Source organism: Rhinolophus hipposideros (assembly GCF_964194185.1).
Source record: "Rhinolophus hipposideros genome assembly, chromosome: 15".
NCBI lineage: Eukaryota > Metazoa > Chordata > Mammalia > Chiroptera > Rhinolophidae > Rhinolophus > Rhinolophus hipposideros.
Window position 1 is genome coordinate 6,043,280 of NC_138061.1, and position 26,906 is coordinate 6,070,185.

The window sequence follows — 26,906 nt, forward strand, 5'->3', positions numbered from 1 at the left end:
TTACTGAGCACTGATTATACGTCCGGCTCTGTTCTAAGTTCTTCACATGTACAGTGGGTTAACTTATTGAATCTTCCTCAGAACCCTTTAAAGTAGACACATTTTTAAACTCCTTTTATGGCTTTGAACTCATTTTCAGACGCATTTCATGGCTCAAACTCCATCAAGCACGTAAGATTTTACAGGAATTATTTAATCTGTACAGCTGTTCTCTTCCATAGTCACTATTGTTATCCTTGTTATAAGGATGGACAAACTGAGGCTCTGAGAAGTTAAGGATTTTGTCCATAGTCACATATAGTAAGTACAGGGCTCAAAACCTGGCCGTCCAACTTGTGACGGGTGCCTAGCTCCCTTTTTCAAAAGCTCACTTAAGAGCGGGTGGTACTGGGGAGAAAAGGAGGGTTTTCAAGAAGGGTGTGCTAAGTGGTATTGACGGCTACAGAGGATCGATCGAAGGAGGTAAAGCCTGGAATTCGACTCTTGGTTTACCAACTGGGAAGTGGTTGAGAACCTTTGAAAGCACAGTTTCGGAGAAGCTGTTGGTGAGCAGGGTTCCTGGCTGCAGGAATTAATAGAGTGAGGAGGAGACAGGCAACCCAGAGTACTTGCAGAACCTCCCTCCTGCCTCACGTTAAGGGGTGCCCCGCAGGAGGGATTGTGATCCTTGGCACATGCTGGCTTCTCCCTGGTGATGGGCAGCTCTGCAAGGACTGAGCTTCTCCACCCCCACCAAGAATTCGTTGCCCTGGGTGATCAGAGGTGGTGTTCCACACCGCCTTTAGGACTAAACAGCCAGAGTAATCCTGGAGCCAGAGAAGGAACTCTGTATAAACCGTGAGTTTTTCCAGGGCTCGATACCAACAAGTGTTTATAGCATTCATCACACACAGCAAAAACAACTTATGTGTTGGCAAGACACCACATTGCAGACAGCCTTATCTTTCATGGGTGCCTCTTAATTATAACCTAAAACTTTTTAAGTCCCACTCAGTCACATCCAAACTTGCTTTCTCTAGCATCTAGAGTCTAGAAAATGATGAAAACAACCAGGGCAGCACTAATTGGCTATGGCATCCGGCGGTTTTATTGCTCTGTAATAAGGTTACTTACTCTCTTTCGTGGGTTCTTTAATCACTGTACACATGGACTCCCATCTGTCTTTTACTGTATTTTACTGCCGGTAGTTGCCTGACGATCTGGAATGTTTTGTATAGGAGGAGATGCACATTCCGTCCTAGTCCTAATTGGGATTTCTGGGAGCTGGAAAGGCAACTGTTGATGTCCTGAAGCTCTCGGGGCTGTTACTGGGCTTCTGTCCGCCCAGCCAACAGAAACGTGGCCTAGGAAACATTCCCTTTGGTTGGAAGACAGCCTTGCTAGGGGCCTTTGAGAGCCTTGCCTAGGACATTGGATCCCCAGCCTTTATTGCTGCTACAGGTGCCCCCTACCCCCAAGACCTTTGGGGGCATAAGATCTCTTCCGTTGTACTGCGGAACTTCCAGCTGCAGTCAGACCAAGAGGCAGAGGAATTTCAGGTTCACTGGTTGGCAGCAATCTCGTAGAACGTGTCACCATCTATTTCGGGCGCGGTACAGGCGAGGAAACTGAGGCACACAGAGGTTAGGCGTGTTAGGGCCGGAGCCCGGTGAGGGGCGGAGATGACAGTCACGCGGCATCTTAATTTACTCAGCACTCTTTCTTCCACAACACTCTGACCCCCGGGATTGGCGTATTTTGGGGGCGGGCGTGGGGTCGCAGGGCATTCGTTTCTTTGGGCACACATTCCCACGGCCACCCGGCGACGTCAAGTCCGAAGAGGCCAGACTGTTATTTACAGGGCGGAATCCCAGCCACAGATGGGATTAGACCGAAGCCAAATGCTTCTCAGACCCGCTCACGACGTGGAGAGATCAGGTGATTGTGCGTTTGGGGTGAGCAGTGTCGGCTTCAGGTTTTCAGTGTGGCTTCTCCACCGCCAGGCTTTTTTCCAAAATGCAACTCCTTACTAACAGTCTCCACATTTAGTGGCGCTCAGGCGGGCACGTCGAGGTGGGGGTGCATTGACGCTGGCTGGAGGGGCGGGCGAGGGAGGCGAGGTCTAGCCCGGCCCCCGCCTGCGTTTGCGGACCCGGCCTGGGACGGAAGCGCAGCCCGGACCCCTCGCGGGCCGGGAGCAGTAGAGACGCGACCTCCCACTGCCTAGAGGCGCCGACACACACACACGTCCGCTCTGCCCGCGCCACGTCTCTATGGCGGCCCAACGGCTGTGTGGGGAGGCGAGCGGCATGAGCGAGGGCCCCGGGGGCGGCGGCGGCGGCGGCGGGCTCGCGGTGCGGCTCGGGGGGGTCAGTCCCGGAGGGGATGGCTTCGCCCCGTCCGCGCTGGGGACCCGAGAGCAGTGAGTGTGGCGCGGCCCCGATTGGGCCCTCGGCTAGGGGACCGAGGGATGGCGCCCGGGGCTCCCGGAGGATGGGGAGCGCCTTGGAGGCGTGGCGGGCCGCCCCGAACGACTGTGAGGGTGTTGGAGACGCGGAATCCCGAGGGGCCGCCCTTGGGGCCGTTCAGAGGCATTTCACGGGGTGGATCCTCCCTAAGGGACTCGTGGGTCCCAGGACCGGCTCTGAAGGTCTCGCGGAGGCCCTTGGGGTCCTGAACCTCCGGGCAGGCTTGGGCGAGGGGGGAGGACGGGGCTGCGGGGCCGGGCTGCGGGGCGGGGCGCGGGGGCGGACGGAGGTGCTAGGCCGGGCGGGACGTGGGGGCCGGAGGGGTGGGGGTGCAGGGGACAGGGGGGGTCGGGGTGCAGGGGTGCAGGGGGGATGGGGGTGCGGGGGACGGGGGGTGGGCGTGCAGGGGGCGGGGGGGTGGGGGCGCAGGGGGACAGGGGGGTGGGGGTGCAGGGGGCAGGAGGAGGGGGTGCAGGGGGACGGGGGGTGGGGGTGCAGGGGGCAGGAGGAGGGGGTGCAGGAGGACAGGGGGTGGGGGTGCAGGGGGCAGGAGGAGGGGGTGCAGGGGGACGGGGGTGGGTGGGGGTGCAGGGGGCAGGGGGGTGGGGGGGCAGGGGGGGTGGGGGTGCAGGGGACAGGAGGAGGGGGTGCAGGGGGACAGGGGGGTGGGGGTGCAGGGGACAGGGGGGTGGGGGTGCAGGGGGCAGGAGGAGGGGGTGCAGGGGGACGGGGGTGGGTGGGGGTGCAGGGGGCAGGAGGAGGGGGTGCAGGGGGACGGGGGTGGGTGGGGGTGCAGGGGGCAGGGAGGGTGGGGGGGCAGGGGGGCAGGGGGGGTGGGGGTGCAGGGGACAGGAGGAGGGGGTGCAGGGGGACAGGGGGGTGGGGGTGCAGGGGACAGGGGGGTGGGGGTGCAGGGGGCAGGAGGAGGGGGTGCAGGGGGACGGGGTGGGTGGGGGTGCAGGGGGCAGGAGGAGGGGGTGCAGGGGGACGGGGGTGGGTGGGGGTGCAGGGGGCCGGGGGGGGGGTGGGGGGGCAGGGGGGCAGGGGGGGTGGGGGTGCAGGGGACAGGAGGAGGGGGTGCAGGGGGACAGGGGGGTGGGGGTGCAGGGGACAGGGGGGTGGGGGTGCAGGGGGCAGGAGGAGGGGGTGCAGGGGGACGGGGGTGGGTGGGGGTGCAGGGGGCAGGAGGAGGGGGTGCAGGAGTACAGGGGGGTGGGGGTGCAGGGGGCAGGGGGGGTGGGGGTGCAGGGGGCAGGAGGAGGGGGTGCAGGGGGACAGGGGGGTGGGGGTTCAGGGGGACAGGGGGGTGGGGGTGCAGGGGGACAGGGGGGGTGGGCGTGCAGGGGGCAGGGGGGGTGGGGGTGCAGGGGGGCAGGGGGGGTGGGGGTGCAGGGGGACAGGGGGGTGGGGGTGCAGGGGACAGGAGGAGGGGTGCAGGGGGACAGGGGGGTGGGGGTGCAGGGGACAGGAGGAGGGGGTGCAGGGGGACAGGGGGGTGGGGGTGCAGGGGACAGGAGGAGGGGCAACGCGGCCGCCGGTGTCTTGGGGTCGGAGAGGGTGCTCAGTGGTTACTTAATGAACGCGCGGGTGGGTGAAGGAATGATGGCGGGGGAGGTAAGGATGAGAGTCCCTTGGAGGGGGGAGGGGGGAGGGTTCTAGAAGATGGAGCAGGAAGAGGAGGTGAGTGATGGGGGAGGGAGAACTGGACTTACAAGGAGTAAGAGTAAATCTTAAACTGAGAACGTGGGTAACACGGAAGCAGAGCTGGGCGTTGGTGAGTCTCCTTGTGCCCAACCACTGTATTGGTGCAAAATCCTTGTCCGCACATTTTAAACTGAAATGTGCCGGATGACACTCTAACTGTACAGTCAAGTTTCCGACTTGTGTTTGGGACTAAAGAGTACTTGAATAAATACTTCTTTGTATTTTTTAAAGCTAAAACAGTGTTTTATGTTCCTAAGTGCTTTACGAGGTGTGATCAAAAACTATGGTGAATGTTTAAATTTAAAAAATTATTGCAGTAAAAGACGTATTGCCATTAATCCCCCTCAAAACACTCCCCCTTGCATTGAACACACTTATCCCACCGTTCTTGCCAATTTCTGAAGCATTTCTGGAAGTCCTCTTTCGTGAGTGTCTTTATGAGCATTTAAGAGTGCTTTACGAGGTGTGATCAAAAACTATGGTGAATGTTTAAATTTAAAAAATTATTGCAGTAAAAGACGTATTGCCATTAATCCCCCTCAAAACACTCCCCCTTGCATTGAACACACTTATCCCACCGTTCTTGCCAATTTCTGAAGCATTTCTGGAAGTCCTCTTTCGTGAGTGTCTTTATGAGCATTTAAGAAACAATGTGCTTAGAAAAGGGCCCGAGAAATGAGCAAACCGTTTCATCCTCCATCATAACACTTCATATCACATATCTCTTATTAGGTAGGGCGATTTCTGTCAAATAAAAACATTACGGTGTGTCCTCATCCACCGTGTTCACCGGATCTGGGATCTGACACCGCGTGACTTCTGGCTCTTCACCAAAGTCAAAACGACCATGAAAGAAGAGTTTTGAATCGATTCAGAATGTCTAGGCAGCCACAACAGCGCAACTAAACACACTCATGAAAGAGGACTTCCAGAACTGCTTCAGAAAGTGGCAAGAACAACGGGATAAGTGTGTTCGAGCGAGGAGTATTTTGAGGGGGATTAATGGCAATGTGTCTTTTACTGTAATAAATTATTAAAAATTTAAACATTCACTGTATTTTGTGATCACAGTTTGTATGTGTGTAAACTTACTCTGCTTGTCCATAGCTTTCATTTTTTTAACACAAAGATGTTAAAGATTGAGCTATGTGCACTTATTGATAACACTAACAATGTTTTAAACATCTGCCAGATATCTGTGTAATGTGTTAGAAATATACATCTAATTCATAATACAGTTTAGAGAATCTTGCTTTGCATTTGATTGTAGTTGGGATGCTGTCTATGAGAGAGAACTGCACACTTTTCAAGAGTATGGAGATAAAGGAGAAATCTGGTGAGTTACAAAAAATAGTGCAATTATGAGCCAGAAGATCGTGTGTGCATGTCTTTTAAGTGCTTATCCCAAAGAAACAAAGCCTGAAAATCTTGGGAACCTTGGACTGATTCTGACTTTAGTGGGTAGATGTAAAGAATCTCTCACTTTTCTCTCTTTTAATGGCTCAGATTTAAATTTGATGATAGTATTAGGAAATCACTCTTATCCTATAATTGTGTTTTTTGAATAAGCAATAAAATTTTGAGCAACCAATTGTACAAGTGTTAATGCTGGTGTACAGAAACATTAATAAGTAATATACTGACCTTATCCATTCTGTTCTACTCTTGGGTGTGTTTTTCCCCTAAATAATAGTAGAGATGAAGCGTAAGCAGTCACAGATACTTGTTATTACTTTCCAAAAAAGAGGTAATTGAGCATATTGAATAATCTGTTTAAATGGTATATAGTTGTAAACCTTTGCTCTGTATCCCTGTTATTTGATTGTTTCTTTGTTTCTAATAGGTTTGGAGAAGAGAGTATGAATCGACTAATAAAATGGATGCAGAAACACAAGATTCCGTTGGATGCTTCAGTGCTTGATATTGGAACTGGAAATGGTGTTTTCCTGGTTGAACTTGTTGGTACTTTTAGTATTCATGTGTTAGAGCCAAATTTTAAAAACTTGCAATCAAGGATACTAAGCCTCTGAATCTAAAGTAGTAAAGCAGTCATATCACTTACTTGGAGAAGTCACAGGGTACAAAAGGGAGGCTGCATGGATTGTGAGAAAGAACTAAATGAGAGGCCAGGGGACCCGAGTTCTAGTCTTCCCGCTACAGTCTTGACCTTCAGCAAAACACCTAATTTTTCTGGGCTTCAATTCTTTCCTAAAGATTTTGACTAGGTGATTTCTGTTGGTTTCTTCTGGCTCAAAACTCCAGAATTCTATGTGTATAAAAGGAAAATGACTTTTTGCACTTCTAGTAGGTCATATATACATTATCTTAGGAGCTTATGGTTTGAAAAGAGCATTTGCCCATGGAACTGAGTTTTGGTACAGGTTCTATCACTGGCTATCCTGTCACTGTTGAGTGCCTGTAATGTGTTCATTGCTGTGCTATGTGCTGTGGAGGAAGTATGAGACTTAGACCTCATCCTAGATGGTTTTACTGTCTTAATTTGTAAGTGTATATACATAATAGTGAGATTTATTGATTGTCTCCTATGTGCCAAGCCTCAGGCACTGGCAACATGAAAATTTAGACCTTGTGCTTGAGTTGTTCAAAGTATACTAGAAGATGGACTGCCATATAGATCAACAGTTAATGACATAGCTTGGTGTATGCAATAATCGATACACTGAGTATAGAAAAGGTAGCGATTAACTTTGGAGAAGAGGGATAGGAAAGGGTCTTGGAGGAGCTAATATCCAAGTTGGGTGGGAATTACAAGAGCAGGGTGTGGTGAGTGTGGGTGGGGTGTAAAGTGGGACAGCATTTCAAGCATTGCAAACGGTATCTAAAGGCATGAAGGTTTCAAGCAGTGTAGCATGTACTGGGTCTGTAAGTACTGTGGTAAAGTAGAATATAAGTGTATGTGTGGGATGGACAGACACGATTAAGTTACAGATAGGAGCCATGTCACCACATTGTAGTATGCCACGCCTAAGAGCTTCAGATTGTACCTTTAGGCTGTCGGGAGCCATGAGAATGTGTCAAGCAGTGAAATAAGATTAGAAAAATTGGTAATGAACTTTTTTTTGTTTGTTTTTAGATGGGGAATCTTGAGTTATTTAATCTTACCTTTTTTTTTTTTTTGATGTCTACCAGTCTTTTATTTTATTTTATTTATTGGGGTGACAATTGTTAGTGAAATAAACTTTTTTGAAACATGGAAGTATGCCATATAGTAAAGTGAACAAATCAAAAGTGTGGCTCAGTGAATTATCACAAAGTGCACATACCTATGTAACTATCATCCTGGTCAAGAAGTAGAATATTACAGATTCTTGAAGCTTCCCTTGGACTCCCTACTAATTCTCTCTAAATTACTCCCTCCTTCCTCTCTAAAGGTAATCCACTAGCCAGTAACCACAGGGAGTTTTAACATCATAGATTCATTTGCCTGTTTTTGAATATGTAAGTGGAAGTCTACGTGTTCTTTCTGATGTCTTTCACTCAGTTCTGTGAGATTCACTCGAGTTGTTACATGTAGCTATAGTTCATTCATTTCCATTGCTGTAGAAGATTGCTTTGCATGATTACACTCTTTTATTTATTCATTGTGTTGTTACCCTGTAGATTCTTTTGGATTTTAATAGTTTTCTTATAGAGGCGAATGATTTACCTTTGAGACTAATAGTTTAATTGTAGATTCTTTTAGATTTTTTACATATACTCATTCACACTGTGAACAGTGGCAGTTTTATTTCTTCCTTTCCAATCCCTTATTACTTTCCTCCCATATTACACTGCCTAGGACCTCCTGTAAAATGTTGAAGTGGTGACAGAGGTGTCCTTGTTTTATTCCCCGTTTTCAGAGAATGCTTTCAGTATTTCACTGTTAGGTGTGATGTTAGCTTGTACTCCTAAGTCTTGTTTGTTTTGTAGATAACTCCATTACTAGATTCTTCTTTGCTGAGAGAGGGGGTAGGGAGATGGAGGGAGAGTGTTTCTCATGAATCTTGTTTACTGTTTTTCCTGTATCGGGATAATTTATATGAAGTTTCTCCTTTAGTCTGTTCATGTTGGTGAATTACGTTGATCATTTTGAAACGTTAAGTATGTTCCTGGAATAAAACCTAACTTCTGTGTATTATTGGATTCCGTTTGTTAGGAGTTTTGCAGCTTTGTCCATGAGAGAGATTGTCCGGCAATTTTCCTTGTCCAGTTTTGGTATCAGGCTATGCTGGCATCATTAAATGAGAATCTGTTTTTTCCCGAGTTTACTGACGATTGTTTTTTTTCCTTAATTGTTTGGTAGAATTCACTGGTGAAGCCACCTACATATGGAGTTGCTTATGGAAATTTGTTTTTTCTTTTTAATGTGAACTTATTAAATGAGCTATAATATACATATGGAAAAGTGAGCAGGTCATACGTGTTGCTTTTACAAAATGAACATCTTTGTGTAACTCAATCTGCTCAAGAAAGAAGACATGATATCCCCTTGTGCCCCTCCTACTCCTTCTCTTCGAAAGGTAGCCACTGTTCTGACTTGTGTCATCATTCATTAGGCTGTTTTTGATATTGTACTGGTTTCTCATTGTGGTTTTAAGTAGTATTTCCCTAATGACAGATGATGTTGAGCTCCTTTCATGGTATGTGTTTAGTTGCCATCCGTTTATCTTTTGGGGAAACGTGTATTCAAATCTGTTGCCTATTTTTAAATTGGGTTGTTTGTTTACTTATTGTTAAGTTTTGAGGATTCTTTATGTATTCCAGATATAAGTTATTTGTCCGGTATGTGATTTGTAAATGTTTTTTTCTATTCTTTGCCTTGTGTTTTCATTCAACAGTATCTTCTAAAGAGCAGAAGTCCTTGATTTTGATGAAGTCAAATTTATTAACTTTCTCATATGAATTGTGCTTTTAATGTCATATTAAAGAACTCTTTGCCCAAATCAAGGTTACATAGATTTCCTGTATTTTCTTCTGAAATTTTTAAAGTTTTACCTTTAGATGATTTATGATTTCTTTTGAGTTAGTTTTTGTATAAGGTTTGAGATACTGGTTGAAATTCTTTTTGTTTTTTCATATGAATGTCAAATACTTCCATCCGTCATTTGTTGAAAGGATTATCCTTTCTCATGCATTGAGTTTTGCCTGGTGTTGACTTGATGTAAATGGTACCATGGTATCATTGGGCATGCACTCTGTTTTTCACCTGGCTTCTTTTTGCTGAACACGGATTTGTGAGGTTTACCCATGTTCATGTTGTATGTAGCACTAAACTGCTTCATTTCATTGTGGTACAGTATTGGACTATGTGAAAACAACCACCATTCATTCATTCGTTCATTCATTCTCCTGTTGATGGACATTTGAGCTGTTTCCAGTACTGGGTGGTTATGAATACCGCTGAAAAGTTTCTCAAAGTGGTTCTACTTGCTTGCACTCCTATTGGCAGTGAGTGAGAATTCTGGTGGCTCTGCGTCCTTGTCAACACCTGGCCTTGTCAGTTTATGCAATTTCAGTGATTTTGGTCAGTGTGCAGTAATATCTTGTGGTTTTATTCTCATTTCCCTGATGGCTAAAGATGTTGAGCGTATTTTCAGATGCTTTTTGGCTACTTGGCTATTCTTTTTTACCAAGTGCCTATTGAAGTTTTTTGCCCATTCAAAAACTGGGCTGCTTGTCTTTTTCTGATTTATGGGAGGTCTTTATATTTCTGTATATATGATCTTTGTATCGCAAACACCTTTCTAGTCTGGGGCTTGCCTTTTCACTTTTGGAGTATTGTCTTGATGAACAGAAGTTCTCTAATTTTACTAAAGTTAATATGTCATTTAAAAAATGATTAGTTTTTTAAATATTGTATATTAAATATTGTATATGAATATTGTACAGCAAGTCTTTGCCTCCCCAGAGTCATAAAGATTTTCCTATGTGTGTTTTCTAGAAGCTTTATTGTTTTCCTTTTCACATTTAGGACCCAGTTAATTGTAGTATATGTTGTGAGGTAGAGGTTGGTGTTTATTTTTTCCCTGTGAATATCCACATAACCCAGTACCATTTATTGTACCTTTCCTCCATTGCGTCTCTGTCATGTCCAGTAATGGTATATGTTCAGGTCTGTTTCTGGATCCACTATTCTATTCCTTTAGAGTCAGTTTTATGTTTTTCGAGAAATATATCCATTTATCTGAATGTTCAAATTTTATTGGTATGAAGTCCATAATTTCCTGTTAAAATTAAAAATATTTAACATTGTAAAATTGACTCTTTGTTCAGTACAATTATATAAATTTTAACACAGGTAGAGATTTGTGTAATCATTATCACAGTCAGGATGCAGAATAGTTCCCTCCAGAAAACTGTCGTATACCATTCTGTCTGGCCATACTCTCCTCCAGATGGCTACTGATTAGTTCCCCGTCATTACAGTAGTTTTGTGTTTGTGAGAATGTCCTATAAGACAGAATCATGCAGCATAACCTTTTGAGACTGCCGTCTTTTGTCAGCATAATGCTTTTTGAGATTTCATCCATATTTTTGCTTGTATCAATAGTCGTTCCTTTTTATTGCTGAGAAGCATTCTGTTGTATGGCTGACTATATCAGAGTCTGTTCATCCATTTACTTCTTGGAAGGATATACGGTTGTTGCTAGTTTTTGGCTACTATGAATAAAGCTGCTATAAACATTTGTGTACAGGTTTTTGTATGAACATATTTAATTTCTCTAGCGTAAATGTATATTTAACTTTATCAGAAACTTGCAAGCCATTTTTCTGAGTGGTTGTACCATTTTACATCTACATTTTGTGTGCATGAGCAATGTATGATGGTTCCAGTTGGTCTGTATCCTTGCAGACACTTGGAATTGTCAGTAATTTTCTAATATGGATATAATGGCATCTAGTCATGGTACATATTTGTGGTTTCCCTCGGGCTAGTGATGTTGAGCATGTTTCCATGTACCTACTTGCTACTTGTAGATCTGATCTTGGGTGAAATTTCTGTTCGGCGTTTGCTCATTTTTGGATTGAGTTGTTTGCTTTCTTACTGTTGAATTTTGAGTATTCTTTATATATTTTGAATACAAGTCTTTCTCTGATATGTGATTGCAAAGGTTTTCTCCCAGTCTGTAGCTTCTCTTTTCATCCTCTTAACAGATGAAAAATATAATAAAAGTTTGGAGCAAAAGTTGATAATTTTGATTAAGTCCAATTTATATAGTTTTTCTTTTATGTATTGTGCTTTTGGAGTCATGTCTAATGACACCCTCAAAGTTTGATAGTTTCATTTTTTTGTTTGAATTTATGATTCTTCTTGAATTAATTTTTGTATAAGATACAGGATTTAGGTTAAGATTTTTTTGTTTTGCATGCAGATTTCCATTTGTTCCAATACCATTTATTGAGAAAACTATCCTTTTTTCATTGAATTGCCTTTTCACCTTTGTCAAAAATCAGGTGACCATATTTGTATGAATATTTCTGGGCTCTCTTCTGTTTTATTGATGTCCCTTTGCCAACACCACGCGGTCTTGAGTGATGTAGCTTGTTAGTGACTCTGAAAGTTGGGTAGTGTGATTCTTTCAACTTTCTTCTTTTTTTTTTAAGGAGGGTGCAGCTCACCATGGCCCATGCGGGGATCTAACCGGCAACCTTGGTGTTATTAGCACTATGCTGTAACCAACTGAGCTAACCAGCAATCCCTATTCTTTTTAAGGTGTTGTTTTGGCTATTCTAGTTCCTTTACTTTTTGAAGTAAATTTTAGAATCAATTTGTCTGTGTTTACAAAAGAATCCATACTGAAAATTTGATTAGAATTTAGCTAAATCTATAATTTGAAGAGAATTGACATCTTTACTATCTTGAGTCTTCTAATCCATGAACAAGGTATGTCTCTTCATTGATTTAGTGTTCCATGGTTTCTTTTATCAGCATTTTTTAGTTGTCAGCATACAGATCCTGTACATATTTTTTAGACTTAAACTAATAAGTTTCTTTTGGGGGGAAGTATTTTAAATTGTATTGCTTTCTGAAATTCAGTTTCTAATTGTTTATTGCTAGAAATACGGTTGCTTTTTGTGTGTTGCCCTTGTATCCTGTTATTGTACATTTTATGAGTTCTAGGAGTTTTTTGTGGATTTTCTCATATAAATAATCATGTCATTTGTGAATAGGGGTGGTTTTATTTCTTTCTTTCCATTGTTTTTTTTTTTGCCTTTTATTTATTTATTTATTTTTGCTTAATTAAACTAGGTCTTCCAATACAGTGTTTGACTAGAAGTGATGATGGGTCATTCCTGCCTTGTTCTGATTTTAGGGAATAAGTCTTCAGTTTTTCATGATTAAGTACAATGTCAATTGTAGGACTTAATTTTTAGATGCCCTTTATGAGGTTGAAGTATTTCCCTTCTATTTCTAGAATGAATGTTGAATTTTATATTAAAAAAATATTTTTGCATCAATGAATGTAATCATGAGATTTTTCATCTTTAAACTACTAATATAGTGGATTTTATTGATTGATTTTTGGATATTGAACCAGCATTGCATTCCTGGAATAAGCTCCATTTGATCTGTTTATATGTTGCTGGATTCAATTTGTTAATATTTTGTTGAGAACTTTTACATCTATGTTCTTGAGGGATATTTACATCTGCAGTTTTCCTTTCTTGTACTGTCTATTCTGAACATTTAATATAAATAGAATAATACAATATCTAGCCTTTTGTGTCTGGCTTTCTTCACTTAACATAATGTTCTCAAAGTTTATATTATAGCATGTATCAATACATTGCTTTTTTTTTTGTCAGATATTCCATTGTATGCCTATACCACACATTTTGCTTATCCTTTCATCAATGGAGATTTGTTTCTACTTTTTGACTATTATGAAAAATGCTGCTGTGAAAATTTGTGTACAAGTTTTTTGGGGGATATATGTTTTCATTTCTCTTGGGTACATACCCAGGGTCACATGGTTATCCTACGTTTAACATTTTGAAAAATTGGTAGGCTGTGTCCTCAGTGGCTGTACCACTATGCATTTCCACCAGTGCTGTATTAGATATCCAGTTTCTCCATATTCTTACCAACACTTCATTACCTGTCTTTTTTATTATAGCCATCCTAATGGGGGTGAAGTTCAATTTTTTAGTTTGTGCATTTTTTACTTTTCATGTGCCTATATCATTAATACATTTGAAGTGAGTTTCTTGTAGCTACCGTGTTTCCCCGAAAACAAGATCTTGTTGGACCATCAGCTCTAATGCGTCTTTTGGAGCAAAAATTAATATGAGACCTGGTCTTATTTTACTATAATATAAGACTGGGTATAATATAATATAATATAATATAATATAATATAATATCATTAATATAATATAATACCAGGTCTTACATTAATTTTTGCTCCAAAAGGCGCATTAGAGTTGATTGTCCAGCTAGGTCTTATTTTTGGGGAAACATGGTAGCATATAGTTGGGTGATATTTTTTTATCCATTTGTTTATTGGTATATTTAGAACATTTACATTTAATGTAATTATTGATATGCTTGGATTTAGGTCCACCATTTTACTGTTTTCTCTTTGTTACCTCTGTTTTTCATTCTTCTGTTTTTTATTCTTCCTTCTCCTTTCCTGCTTCTTTTGGTTTATTTGAATATTTTTTCGTATTACATTTTAGTTAGCTATATCTATTTGTATATATGTCTTTGTATAGCTTCTTTAGTGGTTGCTGTAAGGATTTGACTATATCTGTTTGTATGGTTTTTTTATTGGTTGCTGCACGGATTACAATATACATACCTTTCACAATCTACTTAGAATCAATGTTTTACTGTTTCAAGTGGAGTGTTGAAAACCTTACCACATATCATTTTCTTATAACTTCACCCCTTTATATTGCAGTTGTCTGAATTACCTTTATGTGTATTGAAAATCCTACCAGATAATGCTATAATTTTCCATTTATTTATAATTTTTATTTTTTTATATTAGTTTCAGGTGTATAAAACAACATAATGATTGGACATTTACACCCCTCAGGAAGTAATAATCCCCCCCAAGTCTACTAGCCCTCTGACATCATAATGCCTGTTACAGTACCATTGACTCTATTCCCTATGCTGTACTTTGTTTACATCTTATGAATATATGCAGAGGGTGCCAAAAAAATGTATACACATTTTAAGAAAGGAAAACTATATTAAAATTATAATACTCAATATACTGATAACAAAAGATGAATACAATTTACGTTTGACTTCTACAATTACAAGAGGCGCTAGAAGTGGTTACCATCAGCATCTAGACACTTCTGATTATGGCGGATTACTGCTTGAACAATGTTGACCAAAGTGTTTTACTTATATACATTTTTTTGGAACCCCAATATATACATGTAAATTTAAATACATATATATGTATTACATATATATGTAAATATGTAAATTTACACATATATGTAAATACATAAATGTAAATACATATATATTTAATTACAGTTGACATTCAATATTATTCTACATCAGCTTCAGGTGTACAGCGCAGTGGTCAGACATCTATTTAACCTATAAAGTGATTCCCCTGATAAGTCCAGTACCCATCTGGTACCCTACATGAATCTTCACAACATTCTTGGTTACTATATCACCCATGCTTTATCTCACAACCCCCTGACTATTTTGTGACTACCAATTTGTACTTTCTAATCCCTTTACCTTCTCCCCTATCCTCCAACCCACTCTCCCATCTAGCAACCATCAGTTTTTTCTCTGTATCTCTGAGTCTATTTCTGTTTTGTTTGTTCGTTTACTCTAGTCTTTAGATTCCATATGTAAGTGAGATCATATGGTGTTTGTCTTTCTCAGTCTGACTTATTTCACTTAGCGTAATATCCTCTAGGTCCATCCATGTTGTTGCAAATGGTAAGATTTTGTTCTTTCTTATGGCAGAATAATGCTCCATTACATAAATGTACCACAATTTCTTTATCCAGTTGTTTGTTGGGCATTTCGGTTGTTTCCATATCTTGGCTATTGTGAATAGTACTGCAATAAACAGGGGGATGTATTTTTTTGAATTAGTGTTTTGGATTTTTTTGGATAAATACCCAGGAGTGGAATTGCTGGGTCATAAGGTAGTTCTATTTTTAATTTTTTGAGGAACCTCCATACTGTTTTTCATAGTAGCTATACCAATTTGTTATCCTACCAACAGTGCAAGAGGGTTCCCTTTTCTCCACATTCTCGGCAGTACTTGTTGTTTGTTGATTTATTGATGATAGCCATTGTGACCTGGGTGAGGTGGTATCATTTCAGTTTTTATTTGCATTTCTCTAATTATTAGTGATACTGAGCTTTTCATATGTCTATTGGCCATCTGTATGTTCTCTTTAGAGAAATGTCTCTTCGTGTCCTCCACCCATTTTTTAATTGAGTTGTTTGGTTTGCTTTTTTTTTGGTGTTGACTTGTATGAGTTTTTAAATAAATTTTGGATATTAACCCGTTATCAGATGTATCATTGGCAAATATCTTCTTCCATTTAGTAGGATGTCTTTCTGTTTTGTTGATGGTTTCCTTTGCTGTGAAAACTTTTTAGTTTGATGTAGTTATAATTTTTCCTTTTAAACATTAAACATATTTTAAACAACTCAGTTGCAGAATAATAGTTAATTGCATTCAACCCAGATATTTACTTTTGCTGTTCTTCCTTTATTTCTGATCTTCCAACTTTGTTTTTGATATTATTTCCCTTATGTCTAAATAATTTTTTTTAGGTATTATTTTAGAGAAGGTTTCTTGACCAGAAATTTTCTTAGTATTACAATATCTTTATTTTGCTTTTATTCTTAAGGAATGTGTTTTGGAGAATACAAAATTCTTTAATTAACCGTTCTTTTCTTTCAGTACTTTAAAAGTGTTATGTCACTTCTTTCTGACCTCTATCCATGGTTTCTGATGAGAAATCTGCAATCATTTGAATTGTGTTTCTATTAAGTAATGCATTATTTTTCTGGATACTTTCAAGATTTTTTTCTGTGTCTTAGTTTTTAGGAGTTGCTTATGATGTGCTGCTGCTTGGATTTCTTTGTGGTTATCCTACTTGGGGGTTCACTGAACTTTTTGAATCTGAAAATTTAGGTCTTTTGTCAAATTTGGGATGTTTTCAGCCTTTATTTCTTCAAAATAATTTTCTGTACCATTCTCTTTTTTCCTTTTGGGAAAAAAACTGCAGACATCAGTGTTAGACCCTTTTGTATTATCCCATAGGTTCCTGAAGCTCTGTCCATTTCTTTTTCTTCTATTTTTTTCCTCTGTTGATCTGATTTGATAATTTCTATTGATATATCTTCAAGTTCGCTGGCCTTTCTTATGTTATTTCCATGCTGCTATTAGGTCTACATATTGCAGTTGGTTGATATTTTAAGGCTCTTTTAAGTTCTCCCACACCTTTTCTTTATTTGCCTTTATGATTTATTTGTGGTAGAGAGTAGTTTGAGTCCTAAATCAGATGATCTAATCTCTGTAATATCATTTAACATGCTTTCTGTTCCCTGTATTTTCTGTAGGTTGGAATTTAGATCTAGAATAAGGGTCAGCAAACTACAGTTGTGGGTCAAACCTGGGCTTCCCCTGTTTTTGTAAAGATTTATTGGAATACAGCCACACTTACTCATTTACATATGTCTATGGCTACTTATATGCTGCAGTGACAGAGTTGAGTAGTTTGACAGAGACTGTAACGTATTTATGCTCTGTTTCTTTAAAGAAAAAGTGCTCTGATCCAGAGATTTTTATCAGATTCAGTTTTTTTCAGTTGGTCTTTTGAGGGTAATTTTTCACCTGTATCCCACACCCCCACTCCTACTCTCTGGATGCTTTTGAGATTTTCTGGTTTTGTTTTTCATCAGATATAATATACTGGTTTTCTTTGTTTTTATCATGCCTTGGCTTGACAGTACTTCTTGAATCTGTGGCTTGGGGTTCTTTGTTGGTATTAGAAAATTCTCAGCCATATGCTATTTTCTCTTCTGCCCTATTCTCATTTTCTCTCCTTTGAAGATTCCTATTATATGTATATTAGATATTATACCTTGTGCTATATAATACCTTTTACATTCCTTACTGTTTTTAATTTTCCATCCTTTTGTCTTTGTGTTTAACAGGGTATTTTCTTCTGACCTTTCTTCTAATCCTCTAATTCTTTTTCTGTGTCTAAACTGCTATCAAGCCCACCCTTCAACTTCTTCAATTAATTATTACATTTTTCATTTCTGTTATTTGTTTGGTTCTTTTTTTATAGTTTTCAGTTCTCTGTCAAAATTCTCCAAATTGTTACTCATTTTAGTTGTTTTAAAATCTGTTAATTGTCATTCTTTTATTTGGGTGTTCTCTGGGTCTTTTTCTAATGTCAGTTTTCCCCTGGGTTTTTGGTCGTTGATTGTTTCCTTGCATGTCTGCTTATTTCTCACTGATTGCCAGAAACTGAATGTGAAAATTGTTCAGTTTCAGTTTCAAACATTTTGAGGCTTTGGATGATTGTTCTAGAAACCTAAAACACTTACATATAATTTTTATAAGTTCTACTGGAAGAGAAAATAGGCATTAGGAGAAGAGAGAATTGGTAAGAGTTAATAGAATCATCCTGTGTTCTCTGTGTGATAAAGAAGGAATTGAGGGAAACAGTGAAAAAATGAAGACCTCAGAGAGTAGGGAGACAGCTAAAAAAGTAGGAGTTTGGCATCACAGAAGGGATATTAGACCTTAAGATGAAAAATAATCAAAGAGAATAAAATGCTCTGTGGAAATAATTGGTGTGTTACTTGGGTTTAGATTAAGAATCAGTCACTAAGGGTTGAAAAGTCTAGGTGAATCTTGGTGGTGTCTGAGTAGGTTAAGTTTTGAAGGAAGTAATCATTTAGTACACTGTGAAAGGCAGGAAGAGAATTTCAGGCTACGCTGTACTTTGCAACTTCTTTTCTTCTTCAGATTTCCTTTGAAATTACTTTTAGCCTGATTGTTCTGAGAGTGTTCAGCCTAGTTGGGGGTGGGGTGAAGACCAGAAGTTGTTACGCTGTTGTCACAGTCGTCACACACCCTAACATGGGGTCAAATGACTTAGGTGGGACTCCAGCGTTAGTCTCAGAATTCTTAAATCCAATGAGCTTTCTTTAACTCTTTGGGGACATTAATACCTGCCCAACTTACCTCACGGGTTTTTTTTTTAAAAGATCTACTGGAATGTATGAAATATTTCAAAACCAAAAAATACTGTACAAATGTAAGGTGGTTAATAATCACGTGGCTGGCTGTTGGAGTTGCATCATTTATAATTACACTGAAGGAAACAATTTTAAATCAAGAACTTATTACATATGCATTTAATTTACTCATGTAACTTAATTGTGTTAAGTAAAATTTATGACAGATTTATGTGTAAATGAGAGCATTTCGACATCAGAAGTTATACTACATTTTTCTGCTTGAGGGCAGAAATGTGCGTAGAAGTATTCTCATTATCTTTGAGAAAATGCATTTCCTTTTGAAAAAGAAATAAAATATAAAAGTAAATAAATTGTCACATTGTATAAATTTAAACTTTTAGTTTCTATTTTGATTCTGCAATAAAATTTAAACATTGTAGATTATTGGATGGTATAGATTACTTGCGCTATTAAAAAAAATAAATAGTCTCAGTTCTAACAATATTTTATTTCCAAGGCAAAATAGTATATTAAAACTATTAAAAACTAAAGTGTAAAATTATTTCTCTGTCTCTAGGCAAAATTTGGTTTTTCTAATATTACTGGAATTGATTACTCTCCTTCTGCAATCCAGCTTTCTGGAAGTATTATAGAGAAAGAAGGTTTATCTAACATTAAGTTGAAGGTAACTATTTACTGTAACTTATTTTTATTTCTAATAAATGTTACAAAGTTTAAATGTTTCTAAAGTACATTAACTTGCTGATATCATTTGAAGTCCTATTTAATATTCAAGGATCAATCATAAATAATCCAAAAGGAAACATTTTTAAGTAACTATTAAAATTTTCAGTCTAGTCAGCTTGGGAAAGTTATTTTCTCTTTTTCTTTGAGTGCTAGTGGGTTCATTCCCTTCCTCTTCCCCTCTCGTGTTTGCAAACACACACAAATAATACCTAACTTGGGATTAACTAGATCAAAAAGTTACGAATGCATAAAGTGGTATAATCCATCAAAGATTACTTGCTTTTGTGGTCTGGGAGGAGATGATGTCGCTTGCATTTATATTTCTAGCTTAAGCTTCTCCTCTGAGCTCTAAAATTATATAAAAACTGTGTATTCTGCTTCTGAAACACGTCAAGACTGTTCTTCTCCAGTCTTTATACCGGCTGCTCTCTACCTACCGTAGTCTTGCCCCAGGTCTTCCTTAGCTCCTCTGGCTCATCCTCGTCATTCTGATCTCTGTTCAAACGTTACCTTCTTAGAGAGGCCTTTCCTGACCACCTCTTCCAAAACATTTCTCGTTCCAGTCACTCACAGTCTTCATTATTCTGTTTTTGTTTTCTTAGCACTTTATCTGAAATTGTTTAGCTTATTTATTATTTGCTTCTCCCTCTAGAGAATATAAGATATACTCTTATACAGGGACCTTCCCTCTTTTGTTCGCTGTTGTATTCCCAGGGCCTGAAAATTTATGTTATAGGTCTCTACAAAATATTTGTTGAATAAATGTGTACTTTCATACAGGCATTTAGGATAGGAACTTCTCCAAACTTAGCTCTTTAGAGTGATTATTTTGCTTCAGGTATAATAAATACTTAGGTGTGAGGGAGGGGGAAAGCCCGTGTTCCAATATATATAAACGTAAGGTCCACATTTTTAAGTCAAACAGTAAGGGAATTTTAGATAATACACTATTTATGATTGCTTTATTAAGTTTGTATGAATAATCATCAGCTAATTGCTTAATTTTTCAAAGTAGCGTCTCAGAATTAAGTTTATTGGCAAATTATTTTGAATGTTTTATGAAATTGAGGCAGCTCAGTAATTCAAATGCTTAAAATATATCAGTAGGTTATTGACAATGTATGAAATGTTGATGTATGACTTTCAAATTCTAAAGTGAAGGATATTTATAAAGTTCAGTAATTGCAGTTTGAACAATCCTTTAATTTCTTAAGCTTTATGCCATTCGTTATACCCATTAGTTGCCTTATAAGCTGCTGAGTCAAGGCAAAATAGCTTTTATTTACCTTGTTTACTTTAGGTCGCACAACTTAGTAATATCAGCCAAAATCATCATATTTCCAGTGACCTGAGTTCCAGATAATTTTTGCTATTTTTAAGAATATGTCAAATACTCTACTTTTCTACAGAAATAATTGTGTCATAAACTAGGCCTGTGAGCTCTGTTTTGTGCTGGTACTAGGCAGCACACCTGGCTTTGATTTGTTTCCAAATTTGTAGAGATTTGGAATGTCCAGGAAACACTGTTAGTCTCTCTTACTAATCTTAGCTTTAATGATCTTGGAATGAAGCACATAAAAGTTAGCTATAAAGTTGAAAATATGTTTATTATATGTAAAATGCCATCATAATGAACGAGTCCTTTTATCTATAACTTTTTACAGATTGTCATTTAAATTCAGTAAAGATTGTGTGTTAATTGTTCTCACATAAGCATTGATTTTTAATACAGGTAGAAGACTTTTTGAATCTTTCTACAAAGCTGTCTGGATTTCATATTTGTATCGACAAAGGGACATTTGATGCCATAAGCCTGAATCCTGACAATGCAATTGAGAAGAGGAAGCAGTATATGAAATCTCTCTCCAGGGTGTTGAAAGTGAAAGGCTTTTTTCTAATAACCTCATGTAATTGGACGAAGGAAGAGTTGCTAAATGAATTCAATGAAGGTAATTGGCTATATGTTGTTTAAATGTGTGCTTATCTCAGGTTTAATGCACTTAAATAGGTATTTTTTTTTCTTGGTGTTTCAGTGTTTTACTTTCCTGTTTGTGGAAATTGCCTGCTTTTCATCTCTGTTAATAACCTTGGTAATACTCTTTACTGTACATGCAAAGCACAAAGAAATAATATTGGTGGAGATCCAGAGTCCTTTTTAAAAATTTCCAAGAAGTCCTGGCAGTTAAGTACTAAAATTTATGAGCCTATAAAAATTAAGTTCTTTATTTAAGCTGTATAATCTGTTCCTTAGAGAATCAAACAAAGAAAGCACATATATGCCTCTGACTTCAGTGTACTGATATATTAGTAATCAGTAAGAATAGTAAACAGTGGTAACGCAAATGGAAGTAGTATTTTTTAAAGTCTTAATGATGAGAGTTTTAATTTTATAGATACTTTATATATAGTCATTTAGATATTTAGGGTTTGTCTTCTTATTTTCAGTATGTATATGGAACAAATATTTTTAACATTGCACAGAAATGAAATATAGGAAGTTGATAGTAGAAATGCTGCTTATTAATTCTTGCAGAAATCTCTACCTTTTTAAAGATTTTCAATGCCAAGATAGGATCCTTTTTTTGCCCCATGATCAAAGTCTAATAGGTGCTGTGTCTACTAAGGGGATTTTGTGAGGATTGAGAATCGATAATCTCTACGCAACTATTTTGAGTTCTTTGGCATACTGTTCCTTGCATTTTGAAGTAATTTTTTAAAAAATTTAATTTTATTGGTGAATATTGGGGAACAGTGTATTTTTCCAGGACACATCAGCTCCATGTCAAGTCGTTTTTTTCCAATCTAGTTGTGGGGGGCGCAGCTCAGCTCCCAGTTGTTGTCTTCAATCTTAGTTGTGGAGGGCGCTGCTCACTGGCCCATGTGGGAATCGAACCGGTGACCTTGGTGTTATGAGCCCTGCGCTCCAACCACGGAGCAAACCTGCCACCCCCTTGCATGTTTTAAGGACTATTTTACCTGCCAGTTTTTTCATGCAGTGCACAGGCATGACTGGGAAAGTATCTTGAGAATTTATAACTAGACTTTGGCTTGTTTTTTCCTTAGACTCTTTTTCAGATTAGGATTAAGTTATTTTAAAGAAAGGGGAGGAAGTTTTAGGGAGTATTAATAAATGATATGGTACTAAATTTGTGGTTACATTTTGAACTTTGTTGTCACAAGCTAATGGGAAATGGATTTATCACCGTATTGCATGCATTTTACCTTAGAGTTTGTTTTCTTGTTGGTAATAAGGGATTAGGCAGTAGGAGGGAAAACACTTAACACACGTCCTTTTGTGTGCGTGCAGTGGCTTTGGCAGGCTATATAATGTAAAACCTAAAGTGTTTGAGGCTTGAAATGTCAGATTGTGGCTTCATTACTATTGCCTCTGGAAAACAAGAATTATATGTGATTTATTGTCTTTTATTTCATGCCATTAATTTTATTATCTTCCATGTTAAATTTGTTTCCTTTAGAACTATGGAGGCCCCGTATCAATAGTCTTTCCTTCTTCCTGAAGCTTGACAGTTTTAATAAATACTCTGAGTTACACTGTGTAGAACAAGTTCCTATACTGGTTTTTAAATACAGGTGTTCTCTTTTACCCCTGGAACCACCAGACAAAAACATATTTGTCTGTTTTTGATAATGAGGAACAGACTTTAGCCTGGTAAAGAAAGCTTAAAACTGTGTCTGTGTCTCCGGACTAGTGAGTAAATTCTTTAACTCATGTTAAGTTTTAGAACTTGATACAGAATTTAAATAAGCAAAATGTTGCAACAGGAAATGTTAAAGAAATAATTATATACAATAAAAGACTTGTTTTCAGTTGTGGGCATGCCTCTCCTAGAGTTAGATCCAGGACACTAACAGAATATACTGCCTGTGTCACTGCTGAGGGTCTTGTCACTAGCTTCTCAAGATTGGCTTCCACGGTCCCGTTTGCGTAGAATAAAAGTTGCTTCACCAATCTTTGAAGCACAGATTGCTTCTTTGCTCCTTATTTGAAACATAAATGTTCATAAAACTGTTGAAATGAATCTTGTATTTTTCCTTTGTAACCCTCTTTTTATATATATAAACATTTTATGTTGTCATTTGTTTTGGTGAGGATTGCTTGAAACATTTGCCAGATATTGGGATATTCTAATTTGATGTCCAAGGAACATGACTTTCTTAAAACTACTGAATTAAACCCCCAAATCCTATTTTACCACAAAAGTAATCCAGATTCATTATGAAAAATGTGGAAAGATATTAACCCCAACACATAAGCATATAGATTAAAATAATTAAAATCATTTGTTATCTATCTCTGGAATACATCCACTTTTAATATTTTGGTGATTAGCTATTGAACTATAATAACTTCAGCTCTGTAGAGTTAATCCAGGGAGTTAAAAGATTAGTCCTGGAAAATTCACAGACAGCTCCATTTTCTCTTGATAATTTCTATTATGAAATATTTTAAGAATAAGTAAAATTTCAGAAACAAATATGGGTGTGTACCCATGAACCCACCACAGTGGCTCCATTTTCCAGCATTAAAATATATCATGTTATCGAAAGGCCTGTCTTTCTTTGGAATAATTTTCTATGATCAGTTTTTAAGGAAGATTTTAATATTTAGTTATTTGTTAAGATTTGAGGAAGTTTGATTAAGAATATGAATTAGAATTTATAACGAAACAAAGTATTAAAAAAGCCAGTTGGTAAAATAACATACATCACTTTTAACATTTTTTTTCTGTTTATAAGACTTACTCGAGCTCGAGCTCAAGGCTTGGAAATTTAGAAAATGCACATACCCCTCCAAAGGAAAACAATTTCCCAAATAGTCCATCACTGAGGGAAACGTGGTTAATGAGAGTGACCTTCCAGCCTTGTCTTAGTTTTTAAAACAAAATAATAAAACGTTAAGTTTCCATTTTATTTTATAGTTTAGGAAAATGCCACATCGTTTTATTTTGATCTTTGCAAAATCACTATCAGTTAGATAGAGGCATTGATACCTGTAACCTCCTTGCACAGAAACTGAGGATCCTGCTGAAGGTCATTTGAACAGCGTACCTTTCACCTAGTAAGTGGTAGAGCTGGCACCTGAACCCAGGGCTTTTGAATCCAGGTTGTTCTTTTTTTAAAAACCACAATGTACGACTTTGAAAGTTAGTAGTTCCTTATCTTCCCAGACTCTTCATTAGTTCAATTTGGGTCTTGATCTTTGGTTATAAACTCTTTTATTGTGGTAAATAAAATACATATAAGATTTACCACTTAACCTTTTTTGTTTTTTAAAGCTTCTATTATTTTAAGTGTGTTTTTCCAGGACCCATCAGCTCCAAGTCAAGTGGTTGTTTCAATCTCGTTATGGAGGGATCAGCTCACACTGGCCCATGCGGGGATCGAACCAGCAACCCTGGTGTTATGAGCATTGCGCTCTAACCAACTGAGCTAACCGGCTGCCCCCATTTAACATTTTAAGTGTACAGTTCTGTGGTATTAAGTACATTGACGTTGTTGTGCAACCATCACCACCATCCATCTGCAGAACTTTTCATCTCACAGATTCGTTTTTGTTTCCACGTTATTTACCCTTTCTGTAGGAAGTGCTTTTATATGTGTGATATGGATCAATTGCATTAGTACATATAAAGCACTCAGAACAGTGTCTCAGACGTGGTGAGAACTCAACACGTGGTAGCTGCTTCCTACAAAAGAGATGGTGCAGTCCAGCTAAGGAGATGCAGAGTTGGGGGGATGATACAGGAAGTGCCCTGAGGAAGGGATGGACGGAAAAGCCTCTTTTCTGCAATTCGTTTTCGGTCTTGTCTCTTCCTTGTTCAATTCCAAGTTTTGGGGTGTAAACACTTATTATAGACATGTACAGTAGAATTGAAAAATCATTAAATGAAATTCAGTCAGTATTTCGAGTTTGGAATCGCATAGTTTTATAAAGGGTTTGAAAGTATGTTGTTAATACAAACTTCTCTTAACTATGAGATTTAATCCCTAGTAAGAATATTTAATTTTGTCTGACAGGTTTTGAACTTTTTGAAGAATTGCCAACACCCAAGTTCCACTTTGGAGGCAGATCCGGAAACAGTGTAGCAGCATTGGTTTTCCAGAAAACGTGAGACTTTTCATTGGACAACTTCAGTTAGCTTTTTTTTAAGAAGCTCTACATCAAAGTAAACCTGACACAGAAAATGCAAGTGCAAATAAATGCTTATGAGTACACAGGGTGCACGTGTGGAATAGCCATAAAGGGTTGGTAAGAAAGTCCCGAGCGTGTAAGTGCTCGAGCTTCAGAGATCAGCCAAGAATACTTTAAAGTTTTCTTTTGTATTTGAAATGTAAATATTTTCCTTTTTGATTAAAAAAGTTTCCTGTAATTGCTGAACAGTTAAAAACTAAAGCAGTAAATGAATCTACAGACAGCATGTATTCTTGATTTTTGTAACCTTGGTAAAATTGAATTGAGCATATCTCTTTATTAAGATTTTACTAATCAATTCTAGGGCCAGAATCAGCAAAACAACTTAAATTTTCGTAGTGTTTTATTAGAATATTTATGAAACATCCTAAGCATGCTATTTTGGGTTGAATGGTGGTTATTTAAAAAAAGATTATTTAATCTCTGAGAAAATCCTCTAGCCTTCCTATATGTAATTAAACAAAATCAGATAAATGTATGAGTTGACCAAGAAACATTAGTTGAGCTTGTGTTTTGTGGCTGATGGAATTTTACACACTGTGAGGTATAAATAGAAAGTAGAAGGAAAGACACCTAAGGGCTGCTGTAAATATGCTAGCGCTACGTTCAGTCTTATTATCTTAGTGAATCTCCCCAATATCTTCTCCAGGCTTGTATTACTTATTCCTGTTTCTACATATCAAACGGCTAGTGCAGGATGGAACCAGGCGTCTCCTGTGTCTGACTCAAACCCATTCTCTTGCCCTAACATATTCTGCCTCCCAGATGTAAATCTCTGCCTTTATGGCATTTAGAGTTCAGGTGGGGAACTACGACTGGTTCTTAGAAAATACGGTTAGAGAAGTTGGGCAGTTATATTTAGGAGCTCTGCAGCTCCTGGTGACAATGTTGATCTGTGGATTAGGAGAACAGTGAGTCATCCTTCATTGCTTTTCACCATCTCCCTACTTGTCTTCAAAGACTTGCCTAATCAAGAACTGAACTGTGTCATTTTCCTCTGAAAGGATGGTGTAAGTTCTATATATATGTATGTATGTATGTGTATATATATATATATATATATATATATATATATATATATATACACACACACACACACACACACATACATACTCACACACGAGCCCTGAGGGATATGGGGACAAAAATGTTCTAGGTGGGGGCTAATTAGTAGTAAAAATAGCTGCTTAACGTTTTTGAAAAGATAAGGTATATTAATATTTAATGTTGATTTGTATTTGGGCTAATATTTTAATATTGGAATCACAGTATGAGTTTTTTAAAAAGTGATATAATTTTTGACGAGCTTCAACGTTTAGGCCTGTTGGGTTACAGAACGAACAGAATTTTTGTTTGTTTGGCAAATGTCACCCCAGTAATGAGTAAGTGCAGCATGACATCCTTGTTTTCATTTTTGCCCTGGAGTAAGGGGAGGGAGGGGATTTCATTTAGGTCATCATTAATCAATCATTAAGATTACCACCTGCACAAGATAACAGAAGACGTGTACAAAAACTTTCAAAACAAACGACTTTTTTTGAAAAGATTTAATTTTTAACGTGTAAAAAGTGAGAAATTAAAATGTATGTAA

At 38.7% G+C, this 26,906-nt stretch overlaps 1 protein-coding gene across 1 annotated transcript; it reads left to right on the forward strand.

The window, feature by feature from the left end:
• Positions 1-2,252: 2,252 nt before the first annotated feature.
• On the forward strand, positions 2,253-25,545 carry EEF1AKMT2 (EEF1A lysine methyltransferase 2; the record flags this gene model as incomplete). The annotated part of the gene is made up of 6 exons (XM_081074258.1): positions 2,253-2,401; positions 5,422-5,487; positions 5,995-6,109; positions 18,932-19,039; positions 20,834-21,050; positions 25,141-25,545. The coding sequence occupies 6 exons, from the start codon at positions 2,253-2,255 to the stop codon at positions 25,233-25,235; spliced, it is 750 nt and encodes a 249-aa protein (XP_080930384.1). The 3' UTR covers positions 25,236-25,545.
• Positions 25,546-26,906: the final 1,361 nt, after the last annotated feature.